General features: G+C 33.2%; 4 protein-coding genes across 7 annotated transcripts in view; 2 read left to right on the top strand and 2 right to left on the bottom strand.

Annotated features, from left to right (window-relative positions):
* The window catches only part of LOC144838754 (microtubule nucleation factor SSNA1-like), a 204,999-nt gene that overhangs the window by 136,550 nt on the left and 46,709 nt on the right, over nt 1-21,740 (top strand). For 3 of the 4 annotated variants that reach the window (XM_078694229.1, XM_078694230.1, XM_078694227.1), the window contains one exon: nt 1,186-1,745. In XM_078694229.1, coding sequence (XP_078550355.1) covers nt 1,186-1,290 — 105 coding nt within the window. In that variant the 3' untranslated portion in view covers nt 1,291-1,745. Of the gene's footprint in view, nt 1-1,185; nt 1,746-21,740 lie in introns of those variants that run through there. The other variant, XM_078694228.1, reaches the window with a different exon arrangement.
* LOC144838743 (P-selectin-like) lies at nt 2,533-9,412 on the top strand. The gene is made up of 7 exons (XM_078694205.1): nt 2,533-2,642; nt 5,275-5,487; nt 5,954-6,265; nt 6,354-6,536; nt 6,900-7,094; nt 7,311-7,403; nt 7,834-9,412. The coding sequence occupies exons 1-7, from the start codon at nt 2,591-2,593 to the stop codon at nt 7,857-7,859; spliced, it is 1,074 nt and encodes a 357-aa protein (XP_078550331.1). The 5' UTR covers nt 2,533-2,590; the 3' UTR covers nt 7,860-9,412.
* Nucleotides 9,645-21,740, bottom strand: part of LOC144838731 (angiotensin-converting enzyme-like) — a 30,251-nt gene continuing 18,155 nt past the window's right edge. The window contains exons 8-13 of the mRNA XM_078694191.1: nt 12,083-12,306; nt 11,792-11,936; nt 11,445-11,543; nt 11,165-11,287; nt 10,559-10,737; nt 9,645-10,152 (exon numbers count right to left, since the gene is read on the bottom strand). Of these exons, the coding sequence (XP_078550317.1) occupies nt 10,064-10,152; nt 10,559-10,737; nt 11,165-11,287; nt 11,445-11,543; nt 11,792-11,936; nt 12,083-12,306 (859 nt within the window). The 3' untranslated portion in view covers nt 9,645-10,063. The remainder of the gene's footprint in view (nt 10,153-10,558; nt 10,738-11,164; nt 11,288-11,444; nt 11,544-11,791; nt 11,937-12,082; nt 12,307-21,740) is intronic.
* Nucleotides 12,887-17,895, bottom strand: LOC144836987 (angiotensin-converting enzyme 2-like). The gene is made up of 7 exons (XM_078691953.1): nt 17,689-17,895; nt 16,626-16,790; nt 15,136-15,238; nt 14,513-14,656; nt 13,933-14,121; nt 13,467-13,564; nt 12,887-13,063 (listed from the first exon to the last, which is right to left on the bottom strand). Exons 1-7 carry the CDS (start codon nt 17,893-17,895, stop codon nt 12,887-12,889), a joined length of 1,083 nt encoding a protein of 360 aa, XP_078548079.1.

Below are 21,740 nucleotides of genomic sequence, written 5' to 3' on the forward strand. Positions count from 1 at the left end.
AATTTTTTCTCATTGCTTTTGGTTCCCCTTGAGATTTAAAATAAATTAGTTTTAAATCTCTCTGCTTTTACTCCCTAAAGCCAAAGGGGTGGTATTTTCTTTTGGGTAAAGTATGGCAAGCTAAAATGAATGACAGCTGCCATACAGATTTCAAATTGTAGTTTAAAAGATTATTTAGTAAGGTGTGTCTAGTGCAATCAAAACTACCCTAGAACAATTACTAACAATAACATCCTGTTTTATTTATAGCTTTATTTCATTTTTGTTTGGTAGATTATGATCTTCTGAGCTGTTTGAATTGAATGATTCTACAATGTTATGATTTATATTCTGTATATCTTCATTTCACACTTGTTATGTAAAACAAAACAAATGTTTCTAGAGTGAAATTAATATACTGTAGCATAGTATTTTTACCAAATCTGTCTACTATCAAACTTCATGTGATGTGCCCATATATATATGGACATGATGATGTCATATCACCACCATATTTAAGTATATCACTACCATATTTAGGAACTTTTTTTTGCACAAAATCTGTACAGAGAGAAATAAATAATATAAATATTAAGATTTCATACAATAACAATTAGTAGGTTGGTAGATCATGATGTCAATTTGATTATAAATAATGTATGTGCATGGGTGCTTGGTAAAAAGTTTCAATTGTATAATTTAAAAAATATTTTGATAAATATATTTTGGTGATGGTTGCTCAATGCTAATTAATCATTAATAATTTAAACTAATTAGTTTGGCAACAGATTTTTGGGCACATATAAAAATATTTTCAACACATTTAAAAAGTCACTCTGCAGGGAAAATAATAAAGTAATTAATTTAAAATAAATGTTTCAATTATCACTACAGTACTATATCTAATGTTTCTTATATCCATTACAAAATCTGTTTTTTTTTTGTATGATAGAAAATCTTTCTATTAGTGGATTTTTCTTCTATTTCTATCTAATAGTAAAACATGCTGCAATAATTTATATAGATAACGCTAGACTTGGGGTCAGAGGTCACTTACATGGCCATTAATTATTACAGTACAGTGAGGCATAGATCTTGTGGTGTATTGTAAAATTGTGTTGCCTAAAAAAATATAATACATTCTTAACATTCAATTTTGTTTAATAAATGTTTGTAATTTTCTAACAATATTTTGATATCTTTCAGATTATAGAAAGTTCACAAACACTACTGCACGTGCTCAAACGAGAAGCTAGTTCTATAGACAAGCCGGCGGCCGGTGGCATAAGCTCAACGTCAATCGGACGATAAGGACAGACCAAAAAACTAGTACATCAATAGGACATTGACCAGATATCCTGTTTGGTTGAAAATAAATTAAATACTGTATATAAAAAACAATAACATTATTTTACACTGTTTACACTACTAACATATTTATTTCATTCTATAAAAATTGGATTTTTTCAATTATTGTAAGTACTGTATAATATAACAAAATTGACAATGAATTTACTAATTATTTTACATTGTTTACACTACTAAAATATTTATTCCATCATATAAAATTGAATTTTTTTCAATTATTATAGAAAGTACTGTAATACAGTATAACAAAATTGACAATGAATTTACAAATTACAAAAGTTTACAAATAATTTTATGCTCGTTAAAAGGACAAGACATTCAGTTTTTGATATCAATTTCCATTGCTAGCCTTATGTACAATAGTGTAGAATGACAATAAATAATGTGTCTTTTTTGTATTCACTTGTATTATATGAGTTTAATGTAGACCGTAATTAGTAAAGATAAATATTTTGGCACATATGGCGTTTTATACGTATAATGTAATACAGTACTCGCAATACAATTTATTTTCAGACACAAATCGAAATGTCGACTGGTGGACTAATAACATAAACAAGGCCAACAGCCATTAAGTCGCGTGCTACAATGCCTAGTGATACCGGACCGACAGACCGACCAACCGACATAGTGAACTATAGAGTCGCGTCCACGCAACTAAAAAGACAATAATTACAGACTTGTAGCAAGTCTAATGTAGACCTACTGTTTTTGCTTTTCACAATTGCTCAAAGGAAACTACAATGTTCATGTATTCTTTATCACACAAAATCTATTTTAAGAATTACATGATTATACATCTTTATTCTGGTTTAAAATTTGTTTTATAGTTTTTTAGTTATTTTATTGAACTGAATAAAACAAATCAAATGATACATTTGATACAGTTACATGTGGTCATGCCGCAGAGTTGTCAAGACATAAAACGCCTAGAAAGTAGGAAGGCTTTTTGCCATTTTCCCCTGACTGTATAGGCGCATGTACCTAGTGGGATTTGAACCATACGCTTTCAAGATACCAAAACGGCTAAATAATATACCATAAAAAGTGGTATTTAATCAGAGTCGTGTAATAACAGTTCTGATTATTCATGAAAAGGTTGTATGAAAGTAAATCAGCGAATAGTAAGCCATTGCCGTGTAGTAGGCCTAATCCAGGGTTGGGCAGTTTCCTGCGAGAGAACTGATAAATAGCAGAGCCTATTAGAAAGTGAAACTATAAGATAGAAGAAACTACACACAAGATGTATTGCTTAAATATTGTGTTTATGCTGATCGGAGCTATTTTTGTTAAAGGTTAGTTTGTCAATATAACATTAAAACATCTTTTAGGTGTTTGTAAAAAACTTTTTTTTAAAGACATATAGACTTAATTATTCGTCGTTTCAGATTTTACCGTTAAAGATGTATTGTCCCTTGAAACACAACAAAAATGAAGGTCAGAATATTCTAAATTTAAATTGGCCATATCAAATAATATTAAAGTTATTCACTCTAAGTCGAAAATTCGAGCCAAAAACAACAAGTTTATGAATTAACAGCTAAATTAATTTGATTACATTTCGAAAGTAAACAAAGATTTCAAACCATGATTATACATTATGCATGATGCTAATTAGGATTGTTTACAACTCGTCACGGTTGAGAAGGTGTTTTCACACAGATCGCGAGGAAGTTTTATGATTATGCATACAGAGTAGTCAAATAAGCGCGTTGCATTATGAGATATGTTTTGATCGAAAACTCTGACTGGAAGTCAAAGTTATTTTTTGAACCAAAAAACGTCTGTATTTCAGTTAAATGATTTTTTTTTCGACTAATTTTTGGTGAAAGTTAATAACTATTATGCTACTTCAAAATGACCCACTTTTTTTCGAAATCTTTTATTTTTTTGGAATTTGACAAAGGGACAATACATCTTTAAATAATTGCCTCATCATCTATCCTCTTCCTGCTCCCTCTAGACATAAGGGCATACTTTTTCTCTCCAGCACTCCTGGTTTATTGCCATTCTGTCTTCATCAATGATTCCCAATTCTATCTTCTAGACCTACTTCTCTCTCTCTCTCTTCCTCCTAGCTGAGTAAGTACAATTCTACTGTTTTTGTGTGCGGGTCTCCTTAAAGAATCACAGTGCTGTACTGTTTATTTCAAGGGGATGGTTTGTTTAAGAGAGTTTATGTGTTTACCGTATTTCAAAGTTTATGTATTTTAATGCACCAACAAAAAATCAAAAGTAGACGCGTGCTCTGGTTGTAAAAAATAATGTATGATTCTTTTTAAATTTAAATTAATTATTATTAATTTTTAATTATTATTAATAATTAATAATTATTAATTAATTATACACTTGGGGGAATACAAACACTGTTCTAATTGCTTTGATTTCAGAGTATCTCACTCCGGGCGCCATACATCATTTTGTGGTGATAATTCTGTCATTTGCTAATAATAAATTGACACACATTTTACATCAGACCACACCACTAAACTGACCAGCCTAATCTCCCTAATTTCGCTTAATCATTTTCCTTCTATCTATCCAACATCAAAATTCTCCACACCTTTCCTAGCACACGGTCCCAATGACCTTGCGAAAGTGCGAGAAAGGCAACTTTGAAATTAACTCCTAAAAATGTATGAAACACTTTAATCTGTAAATAGTACTATGGTTGAAATAAAGTGCGAACACAATTGTTGATATAACCTTTTAATTTTTACATATAAAAACAAATTAGTACATAAAAACACTCTAATTACTGTGTAATTAATCGCAAATAATATTTAATAAAAATAGAAAATCTGAAAGAACATTTTTTTTGAAAACTTAGTACGTAAGTACTGTATGAACGGATTTACGTCGGATTAATGGGATAACATCATCCCGAAAGAGTGTAACCACTTCAGATTAAAGGATTATCAGCAAGGATCTGGAGGAAACAATTATTGAAAATGAAAAAAAAAAGATTAGAAAATAGAAAAACCAATTCGGAAAAGTTTGAATCCTGATTCCCGTCTCCACGTACGAATATTGCCCATGTTGGAGGAATATTCACACAGTAACAGCATCTCATGTGTATCACATGATGTGCCTTTATTGTAAGGCTAGGGTAAAGCTCTGTCCACACTATCAAACCAGTGTGATATTCCCAAATATGGTAGTGATTATTATTACCACTGTCATCATTATCCCTATCATATTTGTTGTCACATAAAGTTTGATAGTGTAGACAGAGCTTAATTGGTTATGGTCTGTGATGCTAGGCAATGTAATGCTGTAATACGGATCATGGTACTGGTGAGCAATAGATACAGTACGGAGAATCGAGTGTCTGAATTTATATGAAGAACAGGCCTTTGTAATTAATTAGCTATCAGGAGTTTTAACGAAATTCTTTTTTTTTTCGATTTCATTTTACTAAAGAACCGTTTTAAAAAGAGGTTGTTTTGTTCGTTTCCTGAATTGACCAATAACCACTCCTTAAGGATGTCAACACATGAAAGAGTGTAATTTCACTCTTCCCTGGGATGTAGGCCTACGTAGTCCGCCGAGTTCACCATTTTACGGTCACACAGTTGGGTATTGAAGAATATTAAGCATAAGTAAACTTAACAGAAAATGACAATTTACTTCAGGGGTGTGGGGGTCACTCAGCGTCCTGGGGGCTCAATTCGTTTCCATTTGCTTAACCAAAATGTATTGTTAATATACGTAGTAAATGTTTCCATGAAATCTGACGTATTGAAATAATACTATAAGTACTGAATAATAACGCTTCGGAAAAGTTGTTTTATTGAAAGATCGAACCCACGATCTCCAGAACACTAGTCGAATATATCTCAAGACCACAAAATACGCTTGTGTTGCACATTATAGGCCTATATATTCCAATTCTGACCAATATATTATCTATATATGTCATTTAAGATGTTGTTGGAGGTTGCCAAAAACCCGATAAAGACTCTCATGTGGTCACCTTCATCAATGGCCGTTTCCCGTTGCGTTTGAGCGATCACGATGAGTTTCCGGAGGGAACTACGCTTGTCAGCCGATGCAGAGAAGTTGGACGTTATCGATTCCGTGGTCGTCGAACTAGGGAGTGCGTAGGAGATAGATGGACTGCTCCACCACCAGCATGCGGTAAGTTTGTATGATGAGCTGATTCTCGGTACTGTTAACATTTTATCGGTATCATAGATCACAGATTCCGTGATACATGTGTTACAAATGTGACGCCTGGTATCAAGGCGTTATCTTTTACCTTCATGACACAGCTCCACATGTGATACTTTTTTAAGGAATTTGCCTATGATGTTACCACACATTGTCATAATTTATATGTTGAGATGATCGGAATGAGTGTATACGATATTGAAATTATCAGACATGCAACTTGGTTCTAAAATAATTATGTGAGCATTCACATTTTCTCTTTTCATTTCCCATTTGTGGTGAGTCACTTGATTAATTTCAAACTGCTTTGGTTATTTCTCTTGTATATTTTGTCTTTTCTGACAAAATAAATGAAATTAAATTTTACGTGTAGGCCTACTCCTTTCGTCTTTAGATTTTCACATTTTAGTTTACCTTATCATTTTTGTTCCAGAACTATCCGAGTCGCAACTCATCATAAAGACAGACGCTATCACAGGGATATCAAACAATGGTAGTTTCATCATTGTCGAGGACAAAAAACAATCACTGGACATAACATGCCGAGTAGGCGAACCCGAACTGTCGATAACTCTTTATGACGAAACAGCTACAGCGCCAACAAATTTCAACAGGTACTTTAGAGCATCGAAAACTCTGACAATAAAAAAACCAAACCCATCACATTCCGGCTTGTACACGTGTAATGATGCCATGGATGAGAAACAAAAGCCAATAACTGTTGAAATTATTATACTGGAAACAGGTAAGTTGATCGAATTATTGTCCTAAAGCTCTCTCTGCACTATCAAATTTGTTTGAAAAAAAATGTTTTCCTCTAATCATTTTCTCAGCACCAATGTGCGATGTTCCCGAAGCCCCACAGAATGGCGAGAGATCTCATCCAGACGTTGACCAAATACCAATGAGCAGCGAGATAGTCTATTCGTGCGACAACGGATTTAGCCTGGAAGGAGAGCAGTTTGCCAGATGTACTACAGCAGGAGTATTTGATGTTCCTCCCCCAAGATGCGTTGGTAATTATAAAGAGATTTTGAAAATAAATAATTTTACATTAGATAAAATACTAAAGCATGGTTCCCACTAGAACGCAACGCAGCGACGTATTGACGCAAAGTGCTGTATTGCGTAATCACACATGTGAGAACCGACGACGCAACAGTGCTGCAAACATCGCACGTTTGATTTCACGCAGGCTGGGGCAAACACAACTATTCGAAGTGCCTTTTCTTACGTTTCTTAGGTTACGTTGCGTCGCTAGTGTGAACCTTGCTTTATTACGGTGGTATATCATTAAACTAATATGACGTTAAAATCACTTTCACCATTTTTTGGCGAAAGTTTGCATGAAATTATATACAAATAATATCTATGTTTAGGTCATCTGTGCCCACCACCACCACCACCATCGGAGTTTAAAAATGGAAGAATAATAGGCGGTGATTACCACGTTGGTAGTTCCCTTGGGTTTCTCTGTGATGTTGGTTTCCATATTATGGGCGAAGACCTACGTTCTGTGGAATGCCTACCGTCGCTGGAGTGGTCTGGTAAATTTCCGAAAGGCTGTCGACCAGGTAAGTTATATCGTATCGCTATCACACCGTCCGACAAAGAATGAGGTGATCTGGTAATCTTACGATGCGATGGACCAGTAATAACCATGCCTTGACTGCCTTTATATAAAACAAGCACGTTCGGCCATTTACATGTATACATTAAAGAACAATTTCTTACAAAAAAACTTGACTTTTTGACGTAACACTTTTAATATTGTTCTTCACATTCCTTAGATCCAACTGACGCTCCTACTACAGAGCCTCCTGTCATGTCTGATTCCAGTCCAGGAAGTGAATATGAACCTAGTGATACCTCATCATCATCATGTGAGTAATATACTAAAGATCTATCTGAACTATCAAACTTTATGTGACAAAAAAAAGGTGATGTGCCATATATGGACATAATGATGTCATATAACTACCATGTTTTGGCACATCACACTTTTTTGTCAAACTAGTTTGATAGTATAGACAGAGCTTTAGATAGTCATTCATATAGACGGGCATTAAACGAGGACCACAAATTCGAAAAATTGCAATGCAAAAGATAGGATATTCAATTTTTAGGCCTCTTCTGCTTCCCGCCCCTCCCCATATTCACGTGAAAAACGTATAAGAGCTTAATATTGATCATCTCCTAAGGAACTCATCAGCACTACCCATGATATAGTGTATCCTGGATTAGATTAGGGCTTGCCAAACCGCATTTTGTTGAACAAGCATAAACATTTTGCAATCTTGTTTTAAATTTCAGTTTCACCAGATTCTTCTCCATATTAAAATTGAACTCATCAAAGTTGGTTACCATAACTACATGCTGATCGATTGGCTATGAATTCATCACATTTTCATAATGTGTATAAGTTTCTAATTCAAATTGATACAAAATATAAAAACAATAAATAAATAATACAAAATATTTCTATTCTTGAGTCGTAGTTAATTTCGAGGACTTAATGTTGAAGTAAAAAATTCGGGTACACTTTTGCAGTCGGCCAATACTCCATCAAGTAATTTGGTTCTCCGGAATATTACATTTGTAGTAAAAAGCCCAGGTCTCAACTCATGTTGATAATAAATGTATACCAACCAAAATTGTGTAATGTGTGTAATTTATGTTTGGGACAAAGGCCCATTTCCACTAGAACGATAACGATCGACAATAAATATATAAGCATGCATTTTTTTTTTACATAAAACAAAAGAAATTGAAAGGTTTTCGTTCTAGAAAACTACAGGATAATAATATATGCTATTCCAATAAAATGACGTCATGATAAATAACAAGCACGAATGTGCGATACTCGGGGTACAAGCTGCAGCAAAAGAAGATGTAATGACGTCATAAGACCGGATGTAACGTCACATACACATCGCCTCGCTACCAAATACGGCTATACGGTACCATCTTCGAGACGTGATATGACTGCTTCCGGTTTGAAATTTAAAAGTCCGGCTCTATAGCTTTGAGGACATGTCCCTGTAGTATATTCATGCTGAATCCCAGCTCAATACTACAACGAATAAGGGAGGAGTAGTACTTTTAAATCGCACTTTTTACTCAATAGTGTCCAGATGGAAGAAGAAGAAGAAGAAGAAGAGGAGGAGAAGATGAGAGAGTACTAGACTCGGGTACCCCGAGTAAAAACAGTAAAATCGTTGTATTGTCACGATATTTTTGCTCCTTCTAATCATGACGATATCATTTTCATCAAAGGAAGCATAGATGGTTATTCTATAGTTATAGAATGACAAGTTTTTATATTTCTTTTGTTTTATGTATGAAAAATGCATATTTGTCTATTTATCGTCGGTCGTTATCATCCTAGTGTATAGACTCACATTAGGTTTTAAAATAATGCATGGCCTCTGTCCATCATCCTTTAATGAGTTTGTGAGATCAAGTGAGAGGTGTGAAGGGCGGTTAATACATTGGAAGGCAAAGACCAATACATTTTTAAATTCATCGTTTGTTATTTTCCCTAGATTATGGGAGCAACTTCCCAATTTAACAATGTGCTACAATTTCAGACTTTAAAGCCCAACTCACCAAACATTTGATCTCAAAATATTAAGTTGTAATTGTTTATATTGTTTATTCAATGCAGCTTATTTTTAATTGGTGTATCTCATTATAACTTTGTTTTGTTTTGTTTTATTTTGACTTAATTTGTGCTACTTAGTTTTGTTATTTTTGTATTTTATAAGTAATGATGGAGTAAGAGCAGTTTTCTGTTTGGGCTCATGCCTATTACTTGCTCCTGGCAAGATGAATTGTAAAATGTACTTTATGAACTTTTGCCGAATAAATATTATTATTATTATTATTATTATAGTGTAAATGGGCCTTAAACTCTTTGAACGAGAGTGTCGACAGAAAGCAGTAGCGACAGTCGTATCTCTAAAAAAACTACATAATGTTCATTCATATTTATTCGACTGTTACCTTGACGATAGAACTTAATTTAAACTTACATTGCACGATTAAACCTCTGTCTACACTATCAAACTTTTGTAACTTAAAAAATGTGATGTGCCCTTATATAGACATCACATCACATCACATTTATTTCCAATTTTCAATATCAGTTAATAATAATATTCACCATACAAAAACAAAACATATCAAAATTCAAATTCAGTATAAAGTAGTTTTATATGCAATATAATCAAATAAAACTTATTTAAAAACCAAACACAAACATCTAATTAGAAAACAATATGAACGCTCGTAACTATAACATTGTAAAGAATTTCGATTAAAAGTTACACAAAACAAGAATCCAGATTAATAATGAAAAAGAGAGCTATATATTTGAATACAAAGTTTTTTTTTATAATATAAAAGTGTACACAAGGGACGACTAATAGTTTCTAAGGTCATAGATTAAATGTATTAACCTATGACCTCACGTGATTGCTGTTTACATGTTGTCTTGGTTGTTGAAACCGAGACAGATTGTTGTCTCATATTGAAATAACTCCTATTCAGCAACAACTAATTGATTTACAAAGAGCAACATAACAAAAGTAGCAAAGAGTGGCCCAAATCGGGTACCACTGCTCGTGTCATCTGAAACGGTAAAAGATAAACATTTTACTTATATCTAACTAAAAATAAAATGGCATGAACATATTTTTTACGAAATAAGTAGGATTATGCTTATAAAAGCAGAACTTTACAGCTAATGAAATGGAGAGTTCCAAGACGCTAGAAATTTGTAATTTTTTCCAGAAAGCCAACTTTACTAAGTTTCTGATGGCAAATTCCGAGTTCTGTGCAAACTTATTTATGTGGTTTGTTGAAGGACTGGTCTAACTTTGAAACTTTTCTTAACAAACTGGGCATTTGGAAACAAAAGTGTCAGTGTAAACCAGTTTATAACTGCAGAAAAGAAGTCTAGTACACTAGCAAACATGTTGTTACTTGCTAAGGCAGACTACGATTAAATCCTAAAAGTGGAAATAAAATGTCTTACATGGTCGCCATGTTTTCTCCCATCCAATAAATTCGTCGTTACGTTTATTTTCTTCTTCTAGCCATTCTCTCAGAGGTTCGAAATATTGCAACAGGGGCTTAGCAGACATTTCCCGCTGTCCGGTTATGGCTTCCATTGCTTCAGGCCATGGCTTACTTCTTCCAAGTTTTAGCATGTCCCTAGAAATGTCAAATTTGTAATTGAACAATATGTACAGTTTTTGTATTAATGTAATAGAAGTGTACTGGATAATTTAAAGCCCTTTCGTTTGTACGATGTCAGCAAAACCATACGGCAAAACATGAATAATGTCATAATCTCTGCACACTGATAAACTATGTTAACTTAAAAATTTAGGACATTATCTTGCTAACAAAATAAATAAATAAATAGAGACATATTATGTATTGTTGACTACGATGTCCTTATAACCAAGGTGGTATCAAACTAGTTTGACAAAAAAGGTGTGATGTGCCTAAATATGGTAGTGAAGTCATGTCCTTATATGGGCATATCACAATTTTTTTGTCACATAAAGTTTGATAGTGTAGACGGTGACCTTTAGGCCTATACATTCGCAAATAATGTAAATTCCATTGTTCTTACCCAAGAAGTTTTCCCGCTTCTTTTGATTCGTAGAAATCGCATTTGTGTAACGGTCCTTGGTGACCCGAGGCATTGCACATTGCTTCATAAAACTGAAACTGTATTATTGTCCTTAAAAAGTACCTGCAAACATTTAAAGTGTATTTTATGGGGCGCCAGCGACACACTATCTATATTAATGTCATGTTGTTGTAAATGAATATCATACTGGTACAAAACTTACCATAGAATTGTTTTAAGAAATGCATAAAATGAAAACTGACAACCCAAAATTGCAAACCTGAGAAATGGATAGTCGTAGATAATGTGCAGAAGTGCAGTGGCATCAAGATCCCTCTCCTCTCGTGGTACAGGGGGAACGACTCCCACAAGATCCAATCTAAAAAGAAAGGAAAATAAATCTATGTGTCATTGAAAATGGTGGTTGTATTAACTGTCTTACCATAAGACAAGATCACATGCACTAGCAAGTAGTAGGCCGTAGTCCTCGGTTCCCATTTAGACGCAACGCAGGGATGTTAAGCGCACGGCAAACAATTTGACCAATCCCGACGCGATGAGTCATCCGAACTGTCGCTTGAACCAAGAACAAAGCTTTAGAGGCGTGACCCATGGATTACCACCTACTTCATTTTCCACCATTCTTCGGTGTACGTTTCTGGCGTGATGTCTCCAGCAAACACTCCCCATCGCCACTGATCTATCATGTAGCTGAATGGTAATGTACCAATGACATCTAGTGACTGCTTCAGAAGAAAGTTGATATCCGTTTCTAAAAGAAAATCAAGTAAAGACAATAGATTTATGGCGGTCAAAGGACAGTTTAAAGCTGACAGACGCAGACTACTCGTCTGCGAAGTTGAATACGTCTGATTCTGATCATTATATTCGTATAGCAAAAAAGCAAGATTAATTTACTATAATCTGTTTCTTCAATATCCAAGAGGCCTATTTTCTTGAGGTGTTTTGGAGTGGCAACTGACGTAGACATAACTTCGCCTACGGCCTCATGGAAGGCACCGTTGGCTCCATCATGGTATACGTAAGGTAGAGGGGCGTACTGAAGAAAATACTGTATGTGACCCATCTCATGATGAATTGTTAGAAAATGTTGCATATTGATCTCTGTGCACATCTTGATTCTATAAACAAAGTGAAACGCATTAATGATATAGAATTCACATTTAAAGCAAAACATTTAGCCTACTTGCCTTAACTTTATTAGGAAACTTTAGAAACTCCGAGTTTTGCAAGAATAGTTTTCTTAATTAAGCTCTGTCTACACTATCAAACTAGTTTTACAAAAAAAGTGTGATGTGCCCACATAGTGGTGATATGCCCACATCATGGTAGTGATATGACAGCATCATGTCCATATATCACATTTTTGTTGTCACATAACGTTTTATAGTGTAGACAGGGCTTAAGGTTTGCATCAGTTTGCAGAAGTAAAAGACTTAGTATGTTCGTGGCAGCCTTGTTTGCTGAGGAGATTCGTGAACTTAACAGTTTACGATCATGTGATACTACATATAGACAAACACCACAAACTCCCCCAAACGGTAGTAAACTTGGAGTTTTTCAAATAAAAGTTTGATAAGTTAGCTGTCACTAGACAAGGCTTACATATTTGTAATTGTTTGTAAATACTGTGGAGTAGCTTTGCGTCAAGGTGTTGAGTAATTTGTCAGATGATTTTGTATTTTATTAGGATTGTTTTGCTTACCTAAAATCTATCCTGTTACTAAAATCCCACGCCGTAGGATGACACACAACGGTTCTTCCATCCGTTGGTTTCGTAATCATACTTTTAGCCCAAAATGGCTCGGGCATCGGTTGCAGACCCAGTGAAACAAAGAACGAATCTGATACGTTGAACATTTCGAGAGCAGTGTAACCCTTTCAAAACAAAAAGTAAAATTCATATCATAAAGCAGGAGTATGGCGGAATGAATAGATTAAAGAAAACATTGTGTTTCTTTAGAGGTAATGTTATTTTTACTCTTCACAACAGTATATGTATATATGTAAAGGTATTATTCTAATCGAGTCACTTGCCTAATATATGTTTTAAGAAAAAAATATGTATAGATTACTGTATTAATATGAAAATGTATATGACGGAAATAAAAGTGGGATAAACCCACATTAGACAAAACAAATAATTATTTTAAGAACCATGCCCCTTTTTGTCAAGTTTAAAATAAAACCTATTAAAAAAACTTACCACTAATAGGCCTACAATCGGACAAAAAATCCTCCGTCGTTTCATATTTTAAAAAAAATATAGAATAGCACTTACCTGTTCTATCAGTTCTGGTGTTACATCAACACTTGTTGCATCAGAATATGGCTCTACAACGTCATATATTTCACCCCAAAATCTCCCCCACATGTCACCTATATAGATACATAATTAATAGAATATTATAATAATAATAATAATAATAAATGTTCAATTAATTATTTTTAGGTGAGTGATATGTAACTGTCAGTTGTCAACATCGTAAACCTAATATCTTTCGATAATGATAATTAATTTTTATATTTAGATTAATTGCCAGGGATAGCAATAAGCGAATTCATTCATTATTATTCTTAAAGGAGGCATTTTTGTTTACAGGGCAAACTTAACGTGGTCTTCATAAACAAAGTCTTAAATCAATATTTGGGAGTGAAGATATTTTTTCCTCTGACACTTTGAACGCAGGAAACAGTGATCGGTCATCTTAACCACCAAGCTACAACTCTTTAGTAGGCCTACCTACCTAATATGTTTGAAGGCAGAGCAGATTTTAAATCCACATTGTCACCATAAACCTTCTTAAGCCTTCGTCTAACATACGCATGGAGCTGTTTGTAAAGTGGTAGAATTTCTTCGTACAGAGCCTTAGCATCATCGACTATGGTGTCCGTTTCGTAATGTGCTCTCCACTGTTCACCGGTGTCGCTAAAGCCTGTGATTATAGAATTATCAGACAATTATTATAAACCTACTGTAGGCCGATATTTTTCCTTCTTTTTATCTTTCTCAACAACAAACACATCATTTCGCACTGTTCTCTGTGTCGACGTTCGTCCCTCGTGAGATCAATACCAAAATTAACATTGCTTTGTGTTATGAGTAACTGTATAGCTGTTCTATTGCAACTTCTTGTACTTATTTTGGACTTTACAAATAAACATGCAGAATATCAATCTTAGACCTATAAACTAAAGGCCTACAGTAGAACCGTGTGCTTATAATAAGATTTCGAAAACGGAATTAAACAAAATATTCGTTTATCTAATCAGGAAGATGTCTCCCTGATTATATTGAGACATGTGCTTTGCTTGGTGATCACTCACCTAGTATGTTTGCAGCTTCGTTTTTTAAATCGACATAATCGATATAAAGAGGCCGATTAGCTCGACCCACCTCGTCTCGCCATCCTTTCCACGCCCAAACTCGTTCATCCCAATCCTTAGAAGTTGCCATAATCTTTTCAAGGCCTAGTGTTAAACCGAAAAATGATTATATAAAATGTATGACAGATTTTTCATTTGACGAACGCGCAACACAAATTACTGTAGTTGACCAATCAGAGACGAGTAAAATCTCCACCGTATGAGAATCAAAGGGACAAGATAGTCTATCTACACTATCAAACCTGTTTGACCAAAATATGGTAGTTATGTGCCCAAATAAGGTGGTGATATGATATCATCATTTCCCTATATGGCACTTTTTTATCACTTTTGATAGTGTAGACAGTTTTATACAACACAGTATAGGCAAAGATTCAGATATAGAAATGTTATTATTGTAAATTGAAAATAATGAACTTGTAATGTACATATGTAAAATACATATTATGTTGTGTAAAAATATATCTATATATATAAAATAAATATGCAGATACTCAATTACTCTAACTAAAATACATTTTTATTGACTATACGTGATTGAGCCGGCCTACGCATCACCTTACGGACATCATCATTACCTGGCTCGAGAGCTAAGCACTCTCCGTTGGTTTTACAAACCTCTCCAGCTCCGTAATTGCCGTTCATTTTAGCAATTATATCAGTCAACTGGAAAGAAAGAAACGTATGAATGAAGATTAAATGTATGTAAATGTTTAAAGACATCATCAATCCATATATTAGAGTACTAATAATAATTATTATGAAGTTATATCTGTTTTAATACGGATTCGCTGAGCAACATAAGGCCTGTCATGTTTTTTTTGTCAATCTCAACAATATTTTTATGAATTTTTCATAAATTCTGTGGTTCCTTAATATGTATTTTCCGGTTTTATCTAAATTGTTTAGATTAATTTAATTAATCAATCAGCATTTATTTATTTCCTCTCTTTTTAACGATTTAATAGTAATATTATTTGAAGTTGAACACGAAATAGGCAACATCCCTAAAAGTTAACTTGAAATAATAAATCGAATTTTTTGTCGGCCGGTAAGCAAACGTATTAACGATACTAAAAAAAATTTAAATAAACACTACACAAGATAGAAACCCAGTGATCAAACATGTTGTGGTTGTTTGTGACAGTTCAACAGCAAGAGGCCTATTTGGTTTATTGAAATAATCGATAGTAGGCCTGCTCTTTCATCAGATTGTAACACCACTTTCATCTCTATTGGATCCCAGACAGTCAATTAATTATTTACACCATTTTATGTATCATGATAGGCCTAATTGGGCGCAAAGGTCGTTCAAACACAGTCAAGTATATTTGAAAAGTATAGAAACATTGCCTACTCGTTTGATCTTTAATTCATCTAATAGAATTTAACATATTCTGGATGCATAGAATCATATTGTATGTATTGTTCCCCCCAAAAAACATGAACAAGGAAGATAAATAAAATCAGACTTTGATCAGGTCAAAATCTGATCGCAGTTTTAATAAAGTTAATCATCTCCGTAGAAAAAAAAACCTAAAAAAATAATGTTTACACTTGTAAAAATATCAAATAAACGGTTAAAATCAAACAAAAACTCATTGACTTCCAGTCAATTTGACTATTTTTTGGTTTATATTACAGTTTTTTTTTAGGTAAATAATTTTTTTTTCAATCCATTTTTTGTCAAAGTGAATAAATACTATGTAACATTAAAATGGCATTTTCAACAAAACATTATCTTTTTCAATGCGTGCACATTATATTTAAGGCTTACACTATCCGTGGACAAGCCTGTGAAGCGAAAACTTTGATGAGTCTCGAAAGTGTCCACATTATAGGGATTATAAGAATAAAATATATAATTATATAAGTACTGTACTTAGAGTTGCCCCAAGTCTGTAGTTATTTCGAGGCTTTTCGTTTTTATTTTGTCTGAAAGAGTTTACAAGTAGTATACGTATGAAACGCCACATGTGCCAAAATAATTATCTTTTTACTAATATTAAGTCCAAACTGTTATTATTTAAAAAATACTATACAGTATTATTACTGTGCGAAATTTGTCCTCATCTTCAACTGCAAGTGCGTAGTTCTGGACATCCTTTATGAATTTCAATTGTCTTTGAATGTCGGCTGAAAACGAGGCTGCATCGAATCGACTAGCGTTCACGTATGCATCGATTATAAACCCAGAAGCCGCCACATCAGCATCTACCTATGGAGATTTGACAATACAAAAGTGTGCATTTAACATATAAACTTTACTCATCATTTATTCAACAAAGAATTAGCTCATTATTTGCAGACACATTGTGGGGTTTATAAAAGTTTGACAATTGCTTTGCTGGATAATCCTTGTTAAATATACAGAGGCTGTATTATAATTTAAAGCCAATTCTTCTTTATCTAAAACTCAATATGATGATCCCCCTTTCCATTTCTTCGCATACAAACATTCTTCTTCTTCTTTGGAATACTGCTTAACGATCCTTAAGGATCCAAACAAGCGGGATTTGGGCGCATGCTTGGGTATTTGGCTTCTTCACGCAAATTTGTCATTTTGAGCAATCACATTTTAACAAATCATTCTTGTAGGCCTATTGCGTCAAAGTTATTTTCTGCGGCTAGAGTTACTCTATGATATTTTATTTGCACCAATGAACAAAAATGCCCTAAAATGCATGTATAATTTAATTACCGACGACGACTATTACCTTCCATTCGAAATGAGTCATGTGTACATAACAATGTGTCCCATCAAAATGTTCTAAGTGTATATACATATGCCTAAGCAAATATAACGTCCAGGGACCGATGGAGCGATGACACTTTGCCAGTAAACAATTAGAGTCTGTTTAGGGGGCCTATATAATAATATTACCTCTCAATAAGAATTATGTTAAAGTAGGCCTTATAAAAAAGAACTTAAACCCCAGAACCACACAATGTTGTGACAATATTAATAGTAGGACTCACAGCATAAGTATCTCTTCTGGGACACAACGCCTACTAGAGGGCGCCGGGATTTAGGATTATTTTGACGGTGCGAGGGCGAGGGGATGGGGTGTTCTTTGTTGGTGTCTCTTACACCAACAAAGTGTTAACTAACTTACCGCTTTCTGTGAATTTTCATCCGTGATATTGGTGTAGTAGTTCCACTGGGCTGTTGCTTGTGAAAAATAAATATCACTCACATGTTGATCGTAATACGCAAGAAATGCATTGACTTCTTCAACGTTAGATGAAGCTAAAGTCACCACAAACAAATGTAAAAACAGAGCAAAGAGGTGAAACGGTTGAAGTCGATGACTGGATGCCATGTCTCTTCACTTGTAACTGTTGTAGTGGAACAACTCAGACGACTTACTGGATGTTATTATACCATAACATGATATAAGGGTCAAATATTATTTTGTTGATCGTATAATTCGCTGATAACTTAACTATTGACAATTGCTTATCTAACTGTATCAACATTGTCAAAAGATGCCACTTTATGGAAAAGCAATATTGTTTAAAACTAGGCTATAGGCCTATAACTTTTAAGGGGCGGGTTTATAATTGGCCATTTATCACAGGATAGTTACTATAGGTCCTATCTGTTTCCAATGTATCAAACAAATCTTTAGTCAAAGTGAATTATTATTCATTCATTCATTCAATTTAATTTATTTTCACAATATTTCCAAATTTACGCGTAGGCCTACTCCTTTCTACTCCTTCATTTTATCTCAAGATTTTCACATTCTAGTTTTCCTTATCATTTTTGTTCCAGAACTATCCCAGATCTCCACTCATGTTGATAATAAATGTATAACATCCAAAAGTGTGTAATATGTGTAATTTATGTTTTGGGCCATCTCTTTGGACGAGAGTGACGACAAAGTAGTAGCGACAGTCGTATCTCTAAAAAAAAAAACTACATAATGTTCATTCATATTTATTCGACTGTTTCCTTTCATTGGCGATAAAACTCTGATACAGTTAAGATTCATTGACCGATACAGTGTTAGTAGAAAGAAAGGTACTTCAGTCGGGAAAGGAATTTCACACCTTTTTGTCAAACTAGTCTGATATGTAGACAGAGTTTCATTTTAGGATAATACAGTCGTTTGGACAAAGTTAATGAAGTTAAATAATAAGTATGCCTTGATTGAACTTTACCGACAGGTAATTAATCATCTTCCGGATTTGTTAACAAAGGGGGAGAAATTGAAAAGCAGTGACTCGGGGTGTTTGACATATTAAAGTTTAATGTGTGCCGTTATGATGTTTAGTTTTATTTTCATTTAAATTGGGTACGTTTACGAAAATTGAAAAGCAGTGACTCGGGGGTGTTTGACATATTAAAGTTTAATGTGTGCCGTTATGATGTTTAGTTTTATTTTCATTTAAATTGGTTACGTTTACGAAAAGATTTCTTTGTTTCCTTTTAAAATAAAACAAAAGGTGGGTAAAGAGGGACGCTACTGACATCATGTATAAATTATTTTAGTGTGTATAAATATATGGGTAAATTGTGTATAATGTTGTAGTCAAAATAGACATTTCAGTAGATCTCTACCAGAATGAATGCCTATAAACCAACAGTTGGTTTCACTCATTCCAAAAGAAAATCCACAGAATGCAACGTACCTTCTGAAAAGGTAAAGGATGACTACACAAAGGAACCAACAGAGGCACGTAAAAGTAATGAAATAGATTTCACTCGGAAGCTAATCAAATCAGATAAGCAGCAGATGATTTCCCCATATTTTAAGTTTCCAGTGCACAAAATATCGAGAGAAAATTTAGATTGTGATTACATTCAACTTCTTGATAAAAGCTCAGCTGATACTTTGTATAAACAATGTGAGGAAGAGATTGAATATTTTACAGGTGATCTTGCAAAGGTGAAAGTGTTTGGTAGATGGTTTAATATACCTAGAAAACAGGTTAGTTTCTCTTTATTTTTTCTTCATGGTTTCATGACGTTAATGTAGGCTACATACTATTACGTTTAAAAAGATGCATTTTTACATTTTAATTACCGGCCTACCGCACTGTTTTCGTTTTATGCAACAGAATAACAGTTAACCAAGCCTACAGCACTGTTTTCGTTTTATGCAACAGAATATTAACAGTTAACCAGAATCCAACTGATTATAATTGTATATACATAAGAGAAACATTTTTAATAGTATGTTTCAACTCTGACAGGTTTCTTATGGTGATACGGGTTTAACATACACATATTCAGGCAATATAGTGCCAGCCTTGCCATGGCCACCGTTCCTGAAAGATCTTCGAGATTATTTGAAAGAAGTCACAGGGTTCTACTTCAATTTTGTTTTGGTTAACAGGTACATATTTATTATATATCTATAGGGCCTATATGTTTATATTTGTTATAATTAAATAATGCAAAGCTTCCTTATGGCTACATTGTTTATACATTTTGTACATTTGATTTTTTCTCAATTTTACTCTCAAGATTGTATAATTGAACAATATCAGTAATCAGTCTTTTCGTCATCTATTAGAATCTCTCACTTTTTTTATCTGCACAAAACTGTGTTTAATTATGTTGTATGGTTTATTGTTTTTATACTAAAAAGTTAAGTGCAAAAAGGATATTTATTTTCTAGCTTAAATTACAGTACAATTTTTTTATTTTAATTTATGTTTCTTCACTAGATATGCAGACGGTAATGATTCTATTGGTGAACATAAAGACGATGAGAAAGATATCAATAAATTTAGTTCAATTGCGGCCATTTCATTAGGTCAAACACGATTGTTTAGATTTCGCCATGGTGCTACACGAGGAATGAGACACAAAAGAAGTATTGAACCAGTAAATGTTGATCTTAAACACGGTAGCTTACTATTGATGAATTATCCAACTAACGAGTATTGGTACCATTCGCTGCCTAAAAAACCATCCATCAAACTACCAAGAATAAATCTGACATTTAGAGATATTAAAAGATGAGAAAAGGTCAGGATTACTTTAGAACGCAAATCTTATTAGCAACAATTCATGAACAATTGTTCTAAATGTAATAGTTACATGTATTTGTGTTTTATCAAAATGTAATGGTTACCTAGCATACATTATTATTGGCGGCTGTCAAAAAACTATTTTTAACAATTCATTTCTTGTATCTTCCTTTTTTATTTATTGTAAAAAAATTTTGAAATAATTAGTAGCATGGTACAAGGAATCGGCCCTGGAAAAAATAACAACAACTAATTTAATTCTTCTTTTTCTGTTGAATTATTATTATTATGTTTGTGATGTGTATTGCAATAGATTTGTTTAATGAAATAAGTTAATTATGTTTTGACTTAATTTATGTCAGTGTAAATTTGTAAAAGTAGTTTTCCTATTTTAATTCATGGTAAATTTATTTCTTGACTTAATTTAATTTGTTTTCTGTTCTGTTGAAGTATTATTATTATGTTTTGTAAAGTGTAGTGCAATAGAATGTGTATTGAAATAAATTTTGTTTTTTAACAGCAACAATAAAAATGAAATTTGATCTTTGCGTGTTATTTAACTCCTGTATGATGTTTTTCTAATTTATTTATACCAAAAAAAAACAAAACAAGTTTTTGAATTTGTTAAATGTAATTGCAAAAACACAAATGAATGTGATTAAAAAATATTCTGTTTACTTTTTTTTTTTTTATTTGAAACAGTAGTATTTTTAACAGTAGTTATATTTTATATATAATAAGTGATATTACAAAAAAATAAACATACAAAATGTATAAAGCATAGACTTATTAAATTTAAATACAATTTCTTTATTTCAAAATGAATTTCATTTTCTACGTGTTTTCAATTTTAAATCTTTTAAGAAAGACACAATACGTACTGCTAAAAAAAAAAAACGCACACAAAAGAAGACAAATTTGAGACGCACGGTATGTAACGACACTTTCAATAAGAAGGCATATTATAAATGTATTTTTACCAAATTTATAAAGTAAATGGTTATTATTGAGAAATATACATTTTAGATAAATGATAACACATCTAAAATTAATTAGAGAGATCAATACAATATTGTGTTCATGATAATTTGTTTTGATGACTAGAGGAAACATCTGAAGAAATTCAACGAAAAACAAGCGTTAACACCATACCAGTCACTAAGAATGCTACTACTCTGAAAAA

The sequence above is a fragment of the Antedon bifida genome, chromosome 3 (genome assembly GCF_963402885.1).
Source record: "Antedon bifida chromosome 3, ecAntBifi1.1, whole genome shotgun sequence".
Lineage (NCBI taxonomy): Eukaryota > Metazoa > Echinodermata > Crinoidea > Comatulida > Antedonidae > Antedon > Antedon bifida.